This window comes from Nycticebus coucang, chromosome 23 (assembly GCF_027406575.1).
Source record: "Nycticebus coucang isolate mNycCou1 chromosome 23, mNycCou1.pri, whole genome shotgun sequence".
NCBI classification, from domain to species: domain Eukaryota; kingdom Metazoa; phylum Chordata; class Mammalia; order Primates; family Lorisidae; genus Nycticebus; species Nycticebus coucang.
In genome coordinates this window covers 33140574-33158436 of record NC_069802.1, presented here as the reverse complement: position 1 = coordinate 33158436, position 17863 = coordinate 33140574, and the positions used below count along the sequence as shown (strand labels likewise).

The following is a 17863-nucleotide window of genomic DNA, read 5'->3' as shown; positions in this document are numbered from 1 at the left end:
ATACATTTATGTCTAAAAATTTAACTTCTCCTTGTATTCCCAGGACAGCACATAAAAAACATAAAGGGTAAACTTTTTAGGCCATCTAGTCATTAACGTGTGACATTCATATACTTCACTATGGAAATGACAACATAGCTTTAAAAAAAGAACCTAATGAACTTTCCACATATGTGAAAATGCAATAGCTTATTATTTCACTTATTTTCCAATAGTTATATTTAATGTTAAAATTGATATAATGCCTGTCATTAGCTTTAAGTTACAGAGGGTAAGGGCAGGTACGGGAATGGGCCATAGTATAGATGAAAAAAGACTGGTCACAGATTTCTAACTGCCAAGGCTGACAGCACATGCAAATTCACTATATTATTCTATGTCTATGTGCTTGAAATTTTCTATGATAGAAAGTTTTAAATTATAAAATTACCACAAGCCCATTTTCAACGTTTAATCCAAATAAAAATCTATTCATTTTTAAATGAAAAGTTAAATGTGTCAAATGCTTAAAATTCACAAAGCAACATTTTTGTTAAGATTGCATTCCTTTGAAATAAGATATAATATTAGTCATCTTAACCATAAAGTCAGGATAAAACATTTTCATTTCTATCATTAGGCTTTATGCACTGGTTTCCAATTCCTTTCCTGCTCTCAACTCTGACGAAGCCTTCCCTCTCCACGTGTCCAGCTTCCCCTGCACTGTTCAGTCCTCTCCCCTCTCCTCCTCTGAGCCTGTCTCCCCTTAGCCCTCACCTCGCGCCTCTCCCCAACACTCAAGCCCCAATTCGCTGTCATCCTCCTGCCCTGATCCTTAGTCCATAATGAAATGCATGAAGTCCTGGGGGTTGCCAAAATGTCTGATTATCATTTTATCAGAATGTAATTCTATTCTAAATTTTCTAAAAGAAAAAAAAATAAGAGGAAAGGAAGAGACACAGACTTTCATACCATTTTCCAAACTAAAAGCCTCTACAATACTTCAAAATGTCTGTATAGTAAGTCCTCATTTAATGTTGTTGATAGGTCCTTAGAAACAAGACTTTAAGCAAAATGACATCTAACATTATTATAATGAAATGATGTCAAGCAAAACAACATTATTTGAGGAACTTTTGTACATCATTTTGTATGAAGTCTCAATTTCCAAGAACCTACTAATAGTATTAAGTGAGAACTTTTTTATTCCTATTTGTACAGGTCAGAGAGGTAAGAAGGAAATGTCACAACACATTTAACACTGGCCTGGAAAAATCATACATCATGGCTGGAAGCAATGGAAGTGAAGTATGCAACTGGTTACCCAGGGAAAAAAGTAAAAGGGAGCTTCAAAGGAACAGTAAGATTAAGAAAGCTATTCCTGGGTGGCACCTGTGGCTCAAGGAGTAGGGCAATGGCCCCATATACCGGAGGTGGTGGGTTCAAACCCGGCCCCGGCCAAAAACTTCAAAAAAAAAAAAAAAGAAAGAAAGAAAGCGATTCCTGTGAGAGACTCAGAGCTAAGCACTCCCCATACAGCTTTTCAGCATCCTCCCCAGATGGCTTAGGGGATGACTCCTGGCCATCTGAGTCACTGCTCTCAAAGCCTAAGAGATGGAGGAAGAGGTAACAGGGGAAGAAAAACAGGAATAAAAGTCTATACCCTGTATTAGGTAGAAAGCCGACATGATCATGCTGTCACATTTCCTTATGCATCCCAAAACAAAATTCTTGCTCAAATTGACATACATGTAAAATGCACCCATTCATTCAAATATGTTCTAGAACACCTGAGTTTCAGTGAGATTCTAAGTGCATAAAAAGAGAATTAAAATATCGGTGTTTTCAATTTTGAACGGATCTGTTTACAGAAGCCCATGGAACTTAAAACCTTTAATAGTAAATGACACAAAACTGTAATCCCATCATAAAGTCTAAAACAAAGGAATTGGGCTGGGTGTGGTGGCTCACCCCTATAATCCCAGCACTCTGAGAAGCCAAGGTGGTAGACTGCTTGAGCTCAGAGTCTGAGACCAGCCTGAGCAAGAATGAAACCTCATCTCTACTAAAAATAGGAAAACTAGCCAGGCATTGTGGGGGGTGCCTGTAGTCCCAGCTACTCTGGAGGCTGGGGCAGGAGGATTGTAAAAGCCTGAAAGTTTGAGGTTGCTGTGAGCTATGATGCCATAGCACTCTACCCAGGGCAACTGAAAAAAGAAAAGAAACTGAGCAGTTATTGGTGTGTGATCCTAACAATCATGAAAGTGATAGCATCCATGAAAGGACTTTATTCTGCTGAAGGCCCAAGATAAAACTGAGATGAAGATAACCACTTTCAAACTAAATATCACAAGGCAAAAAACAAGGAGAGCAGCACTTTGGAAAGCGTGGAGATTGTAAGCAACATCCACAGTGAAACCTGTCAGTATCACAGAAGGGACTATCCCAAAAGAAAATAAACAGTCGTCAGAAAAGGTGAAGAACCTTTAGAAGGAAACATGACTAAGACATGTTGGGTTGCCTAGAGTCTCAAATAGACAGCTGCACTTCAAAAGATACCAACAGTTCAAAAGCAGTTCCCTTTAAATATTTCACTTGTCACCAGCAAACGTCTATCTTGATGTAGGATAGAGAACCCAAACAGTTACCCATGAGGACTAAATTACATTAAAGAATAATAAAGCAGGAAAATAAAATTACATAATCATTTTAATGTGTGATAAGAATTTTTAACAAAGCATTTATAAATATTAGATGAAAAGAATTATAAAGTTGGATATTTCTCCAAATTTTTATTAATGGCTTGTTTTCCTGAATTTTAAGTATATTATTTCTGCTATATATCTGCACTTACCTTCACTTACCTTTGATTCCTCTTTAACTTAAATTAGAAACACAAGAGAGCAAATCATCTGAGACCATGTCACCTCCAACACTGTAAGCTAATCTATCTCAATTCGTAAGTTATACATGAATTGAAATGTATAATAAATTAGTCCAAAAGTTTGCTCTTTATCATTGTTCCAATGTTCTTCACAGCTCAAAACCATGCCATTCCATTTAACACTTCTTAAATGATAATGTTTTTAATGTTATGGCTAAGAAGGCTTCTTCTACATTCAAATCTTATCAGTCATAAAGAAACATTCAGAAGAATCAAAATTTGCATTTTAGGCTAGGAGAGGTGGCTCATGCCTGTAATCCCAGCACTCGGGTGGACAAGTTAGGTGGACTGCTTGAGCTCAGGAGGTTGACACCAGCCTGAGCATGAGCAAGACCCTGTATCTACTAAAAATAGAAAAACTAGCCAGGTGTTGTGGCGGGCACCTGTAGTCCCAGCTACTTGGGAGACTGAGGCAACAGAATCACCTGTGCACAAGAGTCTGAAGTTGCTGTGAGCTGTGATGCCATGGCACTCTACCCTAGATGACAGAATGAGACTCTGTCCCCCACCCTCCCCAAAACTGCATTTTACATCAGTGCTTAGTACAGTGTCTTGCTCAAGGTGGTTATTGTTTGAATATAGAATTACTAACTTATCTTCTCCAAAATCTCTGCTAGTACTTATTAAAAAATAGATCATTCTGCTTTACCCACAACTTAATATTTATGGAACTGAGTAGTTCTTTTAACAAAGGTTTTCTTTTAACAAAATATATTTTGAATTAAATGTTACTCTCAAATATTTAAAATATTATCTGTCACCTAATTATGTTTCTTCATTGCTCTAACACCATATTAACTACTTTCAGAAATAATAAAAATAATTTTTTAAAAATAAGGCCCATAAACATTCATTAATACTACACAAACTGAGTTGTTTTGAATGATACTGGATGAATAGTGCCATCTTACAAAACTGGATACAACATAACTTCACTCTAACACTTTTAGGCTGTTCACATATCCTTTTAAGGAAAAAATTGTAACAGAGAATTGCTTTAAGAATATTTGGAACTCTAGAACACAAATTATTTGAAGAGTCACACCATAAACTTTAAAGGATTTTCACTTCCCTTAAATCATGCTTTTACGAGTTATAAAAGGAGACTTAATATTGGATTATACAAGCACTCCAATTTCTTTTCAAATTTTTCAAAGTCAGATATCTTCATTAAAATTCATTTTTTGAAAATTACCATTCATTTATCTAAAAATTACATTTAATAAAAGGAACTCTTTAACGTTTATATATTCAAAACCAGTTAAGATGAAAATACTGACAAAGTGCAAAAGACTTTAAGTATTTCACTTCAACCTATCCAAATTATTTCAAAAAGTTTAAAAACACAATACAAAACAAGTTGGCATAAATATGAACTGACTCAATTCCCTCATCACCCTCACTAAGATGTATACACCTAAAAATAAATACAGCAAATTAAGTTATCATTCCTAAGCATAACATCTATGCTAAATATGGAATATCAATATGGAAACTGATTTCATATTGAAAATCAATATGGAAAATTCAAGAGCAACATACAATTAAAATTTCTTATAAGAAGTAATTGCTGGGGCAGTGCCTGTGGCTCAAAGGAGTAGGGCACCGGCCCCATATGCCAGAGGTGGTGGGTTCAAACCCAGCCCTGGCCAAAAACTGCAAAAAAAAAAAAAAAGAAGAAGAAGAAGAAGTAATTGCTTATTAATTACTCTTGATAATGTCCTATAAGCCTCGGGAAGTACAATACTGAACCTAGAGTGATGGAACTTTATGTTTGAAACCATAAGGTCCCTTCTCAGACCCACTGTGTCCATCAAGTAACTGCTTCCTTCCATCAGTCACACTTTGTGTTTGCAGGTTAGCAGACTGCAGCTGAAACAGCACTCACTCCCACCATTCCTTCACCACACACCAAGGCAACAGAGAGCAAAGAAATCCTCCGACTTAGTGCTAATATGTCAAGAACACAGGAAGTCCTTTCTTGCATAACAGTGTGATTCCAGAAATAAAAGAGCTTTTATCTCTTATTTCCTCATAGGTTTTAAGGAAAATCTAATCTCTGAGAACTGGTCTCCACCACTGACTATCGAATACCCAAAAGGCCACTGAATGTACTTTCAAAACACACGTTCAATCCACTGTAGGGTAGAATAGGCTTAAAAATACAAATGTTACTTTTAAAAGTAGGTTTAGGAGTTAATTTCTAAAATTCTATATGAATCTCAGTCATTCCTGAATTCTCCCGGCCTCTTCTCAGTACCACATTCTGTCCTGTCCTCAGTCTTCCGTGATACTCGTCTGAGATCAGATCCAGACACTTTAAAATCCATATTACCAACGTCCTCATTTTTCTACTGCATTTGATAAGCTGTCTTACAAAGAATACCCTAAGAAATCAGTGTGTCCAGGACATCAATACCTCCAAATTGTTAATGAGCATTAGAGCACTCCAGAGCAGTGATTTCCAACCATTTATTTTCCAAGATGTGAAAGAATCTTAAGTGTGCCGCAAATATTTTTAAAGATTAAATTATTTTCAAAAGAAGTTCAAAGCACAGTTAAGTATATTGGTTTCTTTTTACTTTTTTTTTTTTTTTCTTTTTGGATCAACATAATTTAAGTGTGCCACGGAAGTTTAACTACAGGGTCAAGTGTGCCGTGAGATAAATAAGGTTGAAAAACACTGCTCTAGAGGAATTCCCAAAACTTTGATAAGAATTTTAGTATTTCTACTAACAACTTAACTATTTTTGATTAAGCTATTACATGCCTTAAAAACACGATAGAAATGAGTAATGGAATTATCTACCTACAAAAGAAACTTTACTTCCTAAGAAGCTAATTAATGAAAAAAATAATTTTTTTCAGATTTTAGTAAATTTAAATAACTAAGTCTTAAAGTAAAACAGTTTTGTAATAGAAATCTAAAGAGAAACCATAAAAATTATTAGAACTGTTAAAATTTTTACATTAATTCCTTCAAAATTATCTCATTGTTAAAAGGCATTACCGTTAATGTTGTCACAGTAGTAAAAGTATTCATCATTGAGAGAGGGACATGCTGAAACCAAATCCTGCAGGCCTGCACCAGTGACAGTGAGACAACCGGAGAGGTTAAGATGCTCCAAAAAAGGCAGCCCTCCTCCCAGAGTCAGAACCCTACAAGAAAAATAACGCAGCCATCAGGACACATTAACCTATGGAAACAAATGTATTCCTAGGGCCCACTGAAGCCCTGTTTTACATACCTTTCAATTTGGTGATGAGAAAATTTACTAATTTCTGTAAAATATTAGTAATGAATTTTATCCTTAGATAGGAATATATTTAACTCAGAAAACTTTCTACATTTTTCCTAAAGACATTCGGTAAAGAGACTCTATGCAGCTTTTCTTCCTCAACTTGCAGAGGAGATAATGAACCCTTGAGTTGTAATGTTTATTATTCTCTTATCAGTATGAAAAAATTATAAGAAAATTAATGAAGTTTTAAATCTAATTATAAGTTTGACAGTTCCACAAAAAAAATCATAAAACTGAAACCCTTAGAAAAGAAATAGCAGAAGATGTTAACAAATGGAAGAACATACCATGCTCACGGCTGGGAAGAATCAACACTGTTAAAATGTCTACATTTCTCAAAGCAATCTACAGATTTAATGCTATTCACATTAAAATACCAACATCATACTTGGAAGAACTCAAAAAAATAGTTCTTCGTTTTGTATGAAACCAGAAAAAACCCGTATAGCCAACACAATTCTCAGTAATAAAAACGAACCCCAAAGCATCACTTTACCAGGCTTCAGGTTATACTGCCAGTCCACAGTGATTAGAAACAGCATGGTACTGCCACAAAGACAGAGACACAGATCTATGGAATAGAATAGAAAACCTAGAGATGAAATCAGCCTCATATCCCCATCTCACCTTCAATAAACCAAACAAGAGCATGCACCAGAGAAAGGAATCCCTATTGAATCAATGTGTCGGGAGAAAAGGATAACCACATGTAAAAGACTAAAACTGGACCCACATCTCTCACTACTTACAAAAAATGTCTCACCAGGGATAAAAGATTTAAATCAAAGACAAAAAATGATAAAAATCCTAGAAAAAAAGTGTGGGAAAAACCCCTGATAATATCAGCCTGGGGAAAGATTTTATGAAGAAGTCTCTATTGGCAATTGCAACAACAACAAAAAATAAATAAATGGGACTTAATTAAGCTAAAAAGCTTCTGCACAGCTAAGGACACAACAATTAAAGCAAACAGACAACCTTCAGAATGGGAAAAGATATCTGCATGTTATGAATCTGACAAAGTGCTGATAACAAGAATCTACAGAGAACCCAAATTAATCAACAAAAAAAGAACAAATAATCCATTTATCATTGGGCAAGAGACATGAACAGAACCTTCTTCACAGAAGACAGATGAATGGCTAACAAACACATGAAAAAATGCTCATCATCCCTGAGCATCGGTGAAATGCAAATCAAAACCACCCTGAGATATCACCTATCCCCAGTGAAATTGACCCACATCACCAAGTCCCAAAGCTGTGGACGCTGACATGATTGTGGAGAGAAAGGAACACTTTTACACTGTTGGTGGGACTGCAAACTACCATAGCTTTTATGGAAAAAAGTATGGAAGGTCCTCAAAGCACTAAACATAGACCTTCCTTTAGATCCTGCAATCCGATCCCACTGCTAGGCATCTACCCAAAAGAAAAGGAGCCATTTTACTATAACGACATTTGCACTCGAATGTTTATGTAGCTTAATTTACAACCACAAAGCCCTTCAACCCACGAATGGATTAATAAACTGTGGTGTATATATATACCATGGAATACTATTTAGCCATGAGAAGATGGACATCTTTTCGTACAATTTGGATGGATTTGGAGAATCCTAAGTAAAAGTATCATAAGAATTGAAAATCAAGCATCCCATGTACTCAATATCAAGTTGAAAATTTGTGATTAACAACAACATGCACACATGAGAAAAACTCAGATGAATTCAAGAAGGGGAGAGTGGGTCTGGTAAGCTCCCACCTAGAGGGAACAACATATGAGCAAATGTCACGCTTCCTGGGTGAAGGTCACACTATAACTCCAACCTTACCTTACAAACGCAAACAATGTGCCCTCATATTAATTCAAAATTTAAAAAATAAATTAAAAAACAGCCAATGGGTCAAAAAGAGATTACAAAGGAAAGTGAGATGAGTGAAAACGAAAAGAACACAGCAAAGCTTCTGGGATAAAAGGTGAAGACGGCAACTTACAGCTACAAAAGCCAACATGAGAGCTCTGAAGTCGATCAATAAGCTCACTGCACACCTCAAAGAATGAGGAAAAGAAACCAAACAAAACACAAAGCTAGCAGAAGAGAGGAAATAATAAAGACTAGAACAAAGATAAGTAAAACGTCAAATACATAACAATGAGACAAGTCAACAAAAATAAAAGTTGGTTCTTACAGAGTATCAGCAAAATTGAGAACCTTCAGCTAGATTAACCAAAAAAAGGGGGGGAGGCATAAATTATCCAAGTCAGAAATAAAAGTAGGGACATTACTGATTTTACAAAAATGCTGATGATTATAAAAAGCTGTGCACACCTGCAGTCCCAGTTACTCTGGAGGCTAAAATGGGAAAATGACTTGAGCCCAAAAGTGTGAGGCCAGCCTGAGCAATGTAGCAAAAATAAATAAATAAATGGGAAAAAAGGAAGGAAAAAAACAAAGAATAATTATATAGTAGTGCTTTTTAATTATGTAGTCCCAGCTACTTGAGAGGCTGAGGCAAGAGAATCACTTAAGCCCATAACCATCTCTTTAAAAAGCCTCTGTAAATTGACCACCCAAGGGAATGTAACAAACTGGTCAACATCAGGAACTAGGCCTGCCACACTGATACACACATGTGGTCTAAGTCTGGTTTATGAATGTGAGGTCAACTTAAAGTGGTGGTCAATATAGGGAGGTGGTTAACTAGAGAGGTTCTACCATGTATCTATACATAATGTACACATAATACCATTTATCTATATCAATTGTATGACAAGTTGGATGACAAAATGACATGTACAAATTCCTAAAAACACAAAAAATACTAAACTGACTTGAGAGGAAACAGAAAGTCTAAATTGACCTTTAGTAAGAAGATATAATCAGTAATCAAAAAACCTCCCAATAAAGAGGCCAACATCAGATAGTTTTGCTGACAAAACTCTTTTAAAAATGTTTAGCAGAATTCATCAACATGAAAATCAATCAACATAATATACTACATTAACAAAATAAAGGGAAAAACAATATATAATCATCTATCAATTGACTCAGAAAAAAATGTAACAAAACTCAGCACTCAATAAACTAAAAATATAAAGAGCATTTCTTCCACATGATAAATGCCATGTATTAAAAAATTCACAGCTAACAGCATACTCAATGGTGAAAACTGAAGGTTTTTTTCCTAAAATTAGGAACAAGATAAGGATGCTTTTAACTGCCATTTCTATTTAACATAGTACGAGTTTTAGCCAGAGCAATCAGACAAAACATAAAAGACACTGAAATTGAAAAGAAGCAAAATTTTCTTTTTACATAACATGATCTTATACAGAGAAAACCCCAAAAGACTGCACAAAAATTTTTTAGAATAAACTCAGCAAAGGAGCAAAATATAAAATCACACAAAACTCAGTTATGTTTTTATATACTAACAATTAACAATCCAAAAAAAAATTAAGAAAGTAATTCCATTTACAATAGCATCAGAAAGTATAAAATACTTAAGAACATAGTGAGGGATGGTGGCTTACACCTGTAATCCCAACACTTTGGGAGGCCAAGCTGGGAGGATAGCTTGAGGCCCAGAGTATGAGACCTGCCTGGGCAAGAGCAAGACGCCGTCTCTAATAGAAGTAGTGTTCTAGCATTTTATAAGCCTTGCCAGAAAAGTTTCTAAATCTTTTTTCATTGAAAGCAAAACTATCCCTTAATTAGAATCATCAAAATTTTGACTGCCCTTGCAATCAATTTTTAATTATATAAAATTTTCCTAAGTCCTGGGTTATTTTGAAAATATCCTAAAATACTAACACAGGAAAATAGCCACAATGTCAGAAATCACTGCGGCTAATATTACAAAGGCTATACCTTATCACACTTGGGTATGAAAATTAATGAAATGATACAAAGTAGCCAAACCACAATAACAGTGTTTCTAGGGGAAAACACTTGGTTAGTATAAATGATTTTATAAAAGGTTTTTATAATAATTTCATATTAAGTATCTTTTACTGTGGTAGAGAATATCTGGTTTTGTGCTAGAAGAATTTTTTGTTTTATCTGACACCATATTATTAAACAGAAACTTGTAATCAATTTCCAAAGGGCATATCAAATGTAATCTATTATTTCATAGCAGCTACGATTTGTTGAAAATCTACTCTGCATCACTGTCAGATGCTTTTATATGTATTCATCTTACATAAGCCTCACAATAACGTAAGTATTTTGCACAAAGCCAGTTATATAGGAAAAAAAATAAATCAGCACTTGTCTGACCCCTAAGTCAGTGAATTAGGGTATTGTCTCCAACATTGTGCCTAACAGTACTCATAACCTAACAGTTCCAAGTGGGTCTTATAAACACATACAGAAGCTGACTGTTAAGAAGAGATACCTACTTCCCTGGGCTGATGAATGTTTCACCTCCATCGATGCTTTGCTAAACAAAGAAGTTCTGTTTAATCCACTAAACATGGCTTGGTGCCTGTAGCTTATGTGGCTAGGGCGCCAGCCACATATAACCAGAGCTAGCAGGTTGGAATCCAGCCCAGGCCTGCCAAACAACAATGACAACTACAACTAAAAAAAACAGCTGGGCATTGTGGTGAGCGCCTGTAGTCCCAGCTACTTGAGAGGCTGAGGCAAGAGAATCAATTCAGCCCAAGAGTTTGAGGTGCTGTGAGTTGTGATACCACTGCACTCTACCCAGGGTAACGGCTTGAGACTCTGTCTCAAAAAAGAAAAAAAAAAAAAAAATACACTGAACATTATACTTACCTAAAAAAAAAAGGGGGGGGGGCAGCGCCTGTGTCTCAAGGCGCCAGCCCCATTTACGGGAGGTGGTAGGTGGTAGGTTCATGCCTGGTCCCAGCCAGAAGTGTAAAAAAAAAAAAGGCTCAGTGCCTACAGTTCAGAGGCTGGGGTGCCAGCCACACACACCAAAGTTGGCGGGTTCGAATCCAGCCCAGACCTGCCAAACAACGACAACTACAACAACAACAAAAAAAATAGCCAGGCATTGTGGCAGGAGCCTGTAGTCCCAGCTACTTGGGAGGCTGAGGCCAGAGAATCACTTAACCCCAAGAGGGTTGCTGTGAGCTGTGACGCCACAGCACTCTACCAAAGGCAACATAGTGAGACTCTGTCTCAAAAAAAAAGGAAGAAAGAAAAGAAAATGTAGCAATGTAGAACTTCTTCTACATGTTCTCTTTATGACTTAAGAGAGCAACAGAAGGTTAAGTGGATCTTGATCAAGGACCAAAAATTCTCAACTCCAGCTCAGCTGTGCTTCGGTTTTTATAACCACTTAACGGCTTACACTAACTTGCCTCCCTGGACAGTCTATGTTTCCCAAAATCCCCACTATAAAACTATACCGTACATAAATAATACAACAGCAACAGAATACGGAACACATATTTTCTTCTGTTACATGTCTTTGAGGGTAAAAATTGTATCTTAGTCATCCACTAAAGTATCTTAAAATTTTATATAGTCGTTTACTATGTATTTGTTAAACCTTAAAATTTATGTTCTTCCATATATCTCAACAGATTTGAACTGACTGAAATGAAATCTCATGTTGGTATCAGAAGTTATGCTGTTCCAGGGCTCTGAAGTAAGGCAGATCCTGGTTGACACCCTTTTGCTAAAATAAATCAACTAAAAGGAGTAATTTAGGTAACAGTTTTATATTCCATTAGAAAGTGAGAATATGTACATTTCCTAATACTCTGGAACTGATTACTCACCTGAGACCATGGTCTGTGATTTGATAACATCCGGACAGACTGAGAAACAGAAGTACACGCCCAGTCTCTTGATCAGATTTTTCACTCCCAAAGTAAATTAAGTCTTTTCCTCTAGTCAGTCTAGTCCTTGATGCTTTTCTACATATTGCGGAAGACTCTGGGAGTGCTGACATAGTTCTTAAAGTTGTTCCTGTACAACAAAACGAATGACCACAATACGCAAAGGCTGGAGAGGCACAGTGCTGCTGCCAACAGACACTAGTCCTTAGTCCAACAATGTCCTTACTGTAACAGCCAGAGGTGGGGCAGCTAAAACTGGACGCTGTGTCCATCACACAAAGACCTTCAACATTTCTGTGTCTCCATTCTACAGCATCTTCAATATCAGCCAAATCATCAGCATCTAACACCCACACGTACGGAGAAGAGAAGTTTTCGGCCGGAACGGGCTTAGTCCAGGGACGTTCATTATCTATTTCTTCTCCAACACCCTTGTTAGTTAAATCATGCAAACAGGCATACTGCTTGGTGGACTGAGTGGTAATGTCTTTATTTTTCCACATAGTTGAAGTAATTTTGCCTGTAGAAGCTTTCAAAGAGCCACTCTGATGAGATGTCAGAATTCCAAGAGCTCTGGAAATCTTCTCTAGGGCCGCGTCTGTGATTTTCTCACATCCAGACAGATCCAGATGCCGAAGACTCTGGCAGCAACCAAGCCAAGACCAACTATAATTAAGAGAGAAAAGAGAACATTAATGGATATTGCTAAACTCTTCACAAGCATGTGACTATATGTATGTAGATGAAAGCTGGAGGAAAGATTTTATATCTAAGAGAATCACTTAAATATTTAGTGAATATCTAGTGTCAGTAACTATTTTCAGTGCTAGGAATACAAAGAAAGTAATTAGTATCAAAGAGTATTACTAACTTAACAGAAGGACAGGGAGTGGCCAGGCGCAGAGGCTCACGCCTGTAATGCTAGCACTCTGGGAGGATCAGGCAGGTAAATCGCTTGAGCTCACAAGTTTGAAACCAGCCTGAGCCAGAGTGAGACCTCATCTCTAAAAATAACCGAGTGTTGTGGCCGGAACCTATAGGTCCAGCTACTTGGGGAGGCTGAAGCAAGAGAATCACTTGAGACCAAGAGTTTGAGGTTGCTGTGAGCTATTATGCCACAGGGTTCTACTGAGGGTGACAAAGTGAGACTCTGTCTTTTAAAAAAAAAAAAAAAGAATAGGGCAGAAGAGGGACAAGGATGGTAACTAAATTACGTTTACCATCCGAAAAGTTACCAATAGAGGAGAGGTTGTGTACACATGAAAAAAAGTGGATAACTCATGATTAATGGAGAAAAATCTAGAAGAAACAAGCTCTAGGAATTGGTCGAGCATTAGCCTTAGCCAGAGAAGAGTATACCTCTCCCTCTGAAGAGGAAAAAAGGTGCTTTCTAGGGTGGAGAAGAGGAAGCGATTAGAATATGGGGGAAATTGGTGATATCAAAGGACACACAATTTATGAAGAATATAGCTTGAAGAAAGTGACACTATTTTGGAATAACTGTGAAGAATGTATGGGGAGCTTTGCCAATTGGCACCTAGAGCCAAACTAAAACTAAAAACTTCTTAAAAACAATATCATTTCAATCTCTATGGTTGCATGGCAAGCCATAAGTGGCTGGACATGGTATAGGACTATAAAGATTTTAAGATGATACGAATAAAAGTTTGGGATCCGCTACAACTTAGGAACAGGAGGCAAAGAACTAGAGGTGCTATAGTTATAGCCATACGTGACCAACACTGGGTAGCAAGAAACAGTAGCATCACCAGATTGCAATTATGGAAATGAGAAATCACACAATTTTTTGTTAAATATTTAAACATAACTAACCTGTCAAATGCAGAATCTGAAATGTCAGTTTGGGTAAGATCCAGATGCTCCAGGTTAGGACAAAGCTCTAAAATCTGCCTAACCTAGAGGGGAAAAATTGCCAAGATAAAGATCTGCAGACCTTTAGTTAGATAACTAACAAGTAACTACTAGTATACTTAATCCAGTGTTTCTCCAACTTTCGTGTTATGTAAAAAGATCACTCGAATAGTGTATTAAGAATTAGTCTAGGCTCAAATCCCTAAGAAGCTGTTATAGCAGTTGTGAGAATACACTCAAAAAACTTACATTTTTAAGGAAAACCCATGGAGATTCTAATATAGGAAATCACAAGATACACTTTCATATAACAGTGATGTCATCTCACTTGCCATATTGCCATGCCTTACATACACATTATAAACAACCATATAAAACTGGGTTTCGTCACTCGAAACGGAATAAAATGCTTAGCCTCTCCTAGCCGGAGTTTCCTTATCCATATCACATGTAGGCAGTATGCACACCACCAAGACCATGAGAACTGAAACGGTGCTACCATGAAAGCTGGCAGTGTACACCTACTTATGGGAAGGCACACAAAAACTGTTTTCTTTTTTCCTTAATTAAACTCAGAAAAAATACATTGCTATTTTTTCTTAATAGATAAACTAGTGCTAATTCATACATACCATTTTGCTGGAAACTGCAGAGCTGTATGCTAATACTAAAGTTTTTACAGAAGGACCAACATATGGTAGAACATTATGAATTAAGCCATGGAGTAAACGTTTTTCCATTTGTGCAATGCTGATAGCAATCGATTCCTCTGCAGACTCTTCTGTAAAATCAATTTAAAAGTCTAAGAACTGGATAGACTAATTATAATCAGGCTACTCAAGGACAAACCGAATCATTAAACATCAAATACTTTGCTATCCTTATAGTCCCTATTAAATAATTTCATTTTTAAACAATGAAAAAATTTGGGAAAAAACTGTGAATACTGAAAGAATAGTAAGAGTTCTCCAAGAGAATAAAATACACAATGTATCAAAAGAAAAATGATTCATAGTAAAAGGTACCAAGAGTTATTCTACTAAATAAAAAGGACACAGAGCTAGACAAGATCTGCAATTCAACTACATTAGCCTGAATCCAGCAAAGAAAGGTAGTTTAGAATTTTTAAGAAGTTAAAAATGAGCCTGTATTTCACTTAATAACTTCTATAATGCCTGGCTGGGTGTTTATAAGAGGCTGCACCACTGTAACAACACCCACAAGGAAACACTGCAAACTCCAACTTAATGTAACAAAAGCACACTATACTGAAAAGAATTAATAATTGTATTGCCTTTCTCAGGATCCTAATAACATTATGCTTCCTAAAGACCTATTGCAAATGTCTGTAAACATAAAAGTTTAACAGACTAAGTTAAGAAAGTATCACTTACAACAAAACTGAGTATAGTTGACAAAGGAATGTAAGTAGAAAGATTACTGAATTTGTTACTAATGGTTCCTTCTTTGTAGATATTATTCTAAATTCTTTCTTTACCCACACATACATGTATGTATGTGTATACATTATAAAGAGATAAAAATTACTTTAGTGAAGTCTCTTCACTCTATTTTAACTTTATTCCCAAGCCATTCTTTTGTTTCAGTGGCCCTTTACTTATCTAAACGTAGATTTCACTGAAATCTTTTATTTTTTATTGATCCATAATAGATGCATTTTGGAGTACATGTGATATATTGATGCCTGTATATAATGTATAATTATCAATCAGGATAATTGGGAGTAGGAAATTTTTTTTTTTTTTTTGCAGTTTCTAGCCGGGGCTGGGTTTGAACCCACCACCTGTGGCATATGGGGCTGGCGCCCTACTGCTTTGAGCCACAGGCGTCACCCTGAAATCTTTTTTAAAAGTTAAACAATCTATGAAAAGAAACTTCTCTGCAAGACCAGTGAAGATGCCAAACTGAAAAGCCCTAAAGTAGAAGACAGATCCAAAGTTCAGTATTAAAGTTACTGATCAACAGAATAGATTTACTATCTTTAAAAGGCTCAATCTTTATAGCTTAATCTTTCCTTTTCAATACTGAAGGAAAATGTCAGTCTTCACTTTGGCTATTTTCAAGTGATAAGATAATACACACTGAGTTTAGTAAAGGCTTTAAAATTCTTATCATGGGTATTACGAATTAATTTTCTAGAATAAATAAATTGAGTCTTCCCTAAATTGACATCTGAGCAAAGACTTTACCTACTTCAGATCTTTGCTCAAATTTCTCATGAGACCTTAACTAATCACTTTTATTTTAAGCTGAACAAGGCCAGAGTTCACGTGTTTTTCCCATTTTGCTTAACATTACATTTTTTATAGCTAACACAATGCCTGCAACAGGTAAGCACATCACCACATCTAACTAGAATGGAATGCTTCCTTATACAGCATTTCCCAAACTTTCATCTATACCAAAATATGGAATCTTCACTTCATAAAAATAGTTGGTTCAGCGCCCGTAGCACAGTGGTTATGGCATCAGCCACATACACCAAGACTGGTGGGTTCGAACCCAACCCAGGACAGCTAAACAATGACAACTGCAACAACAACAACAAAAAAATAGCCAGGCATTGTGCATTGTGGCAGGCACCTGTAGTCCCAGCTACTTGGGAGGCTGATGTAAGAGAATTGCTTAAGTCCAAGAGTTGGAGGTTGCTGTGAGTTGTGATGCCACTGCACTCTACCGAGGGCAACATAGTAAGACTCTGCCTCAAAATTAACAAACAAACTACTTTTTCTGCTGAAATAATAATCTTTATAATTATAGTTCTTACTTTTCACGTTTAGTTCTTTCACCAGACATGATTAGTTTACTTAAATGGGAAGCTTTATAAATAAAATTCCCTACAGCTTCAATTTTACCAAGCAAGAAAATTCCCCATCAGTTTATATTTTTACTACCCAACTTCTTAGTAGTTAATAGCTAGCAGAGTAATCCAACATGCTCACCAGATTCATCTATGTCGGCATCTTCATCCCACTCATGAAAAGCACGACTTTCATCTTTCCTATTTTTCACCCACTCTTCATCAGGTTCAGTATCAAGTTCAGTTGCAGGACCACTGTACCAGTCACCTACACAACAAATAAACAAGAAAAACAAAATAAAATTAGGTTGTCTGTCATAACAAAAAAACTAACCTACTTTCAATAAAATCTCTCCACACAGAAAACATCTGAGTGAGCCACCTATGTTTAGAAATATTTAATGGCTGTTAAACAAATAAAACTAAGCATCAGAATCAGTTTTAGACATACTGAAAAGAACTATGACTATGTGGGTTCAATTAACAATAATAAATAATTAACCAAGTTACATCTAAATTATAGTTTCTCAACCTTGACACTATTAACAATTTGTGCTGGGTAATTATTTGTTTTGGGGGGGCTGTCCTCTGGATAGTAGGGTGCTTAGCAGCAACCCTAACCTCTACCCACTAGATGCCAGTATAATACCCACAGATGGAACAAACACAAATGTTTTCAGACATTTCTTTTTTTTGAGACAGAGACTCACTTTGTCGCCCTCAAACTCTTGGGCTCAAGCAATTCTCTTGCCTCAGGCTAAGACAGGCTGGGACTACAGGCACCCGCCACAACACCTGGCTTTTTTTTTTTTTTTAAGAGATGGGGTCTTGCTCTTGCTAAGGCTGGTCTTGAACCCATGACCTCGGCCTCCCAGAGTGCTAGGATTACAGGCTTGAGCCACTGCGCCCAGCTGTCTCCAGACATTTCAAATGTTCCCTCGAGGGGCAAAAATCAATTCTGATTGACAGCCACTCAAAACAAATACCACAAATAAACAAAAATATTTCTTATTGGAACTTTTTGCTTAAATATATTAAAAACAGAAAAAAAGAATATTTAAGTTTTTTTTTTTTTTTTAGAATATTTAAGATTTGGGCGGCGCCTGTGGCTCAGCGGGTAGGGCGC

At 36.5% G+C, this 17863-nt stretch overlaps 1 protein-coding gene across 3 annotated transcripts in view; it reads right to left on the bottom strand.

Annotated features, from left to right (window-relative positions):
* Positions 1 to 17863, bottom strand: part of FBXL5 (F-box and leucine rich repeat protein 5) — a 65057-nt gene that overhangs the window by 1894 nt on the left and 45300 nt on the right. For all 3 annotated transcript variants that reach the window (XM_053577449.1, XM_053577451.1, XM_053577450.1), the window contains exons 6-10: positions 16880 to 17005; positions 14549 to 14697; positions 13878 to 13960; positions 11985 to 12710; positions 5934 to 6082 (exon numbers count right to left, since the gene is read on the bottom strand). In XM_053577449.1, coding sequence (XP_053433424.1) covers positions 5934 to 6082; positions 11985 to 12710; positions 13878 to 13960; positions 14549 to 14697; positions 16880 to 17005 — 1233 coding nt within the window. The remainder of the gene's footprint in view (positions 1 to 5933; positions 6083 to 11984; positions 12711 to 13877; positions 13961 to 14548; positions 14698 to 16879; positions 17006 to 17863) is intronic.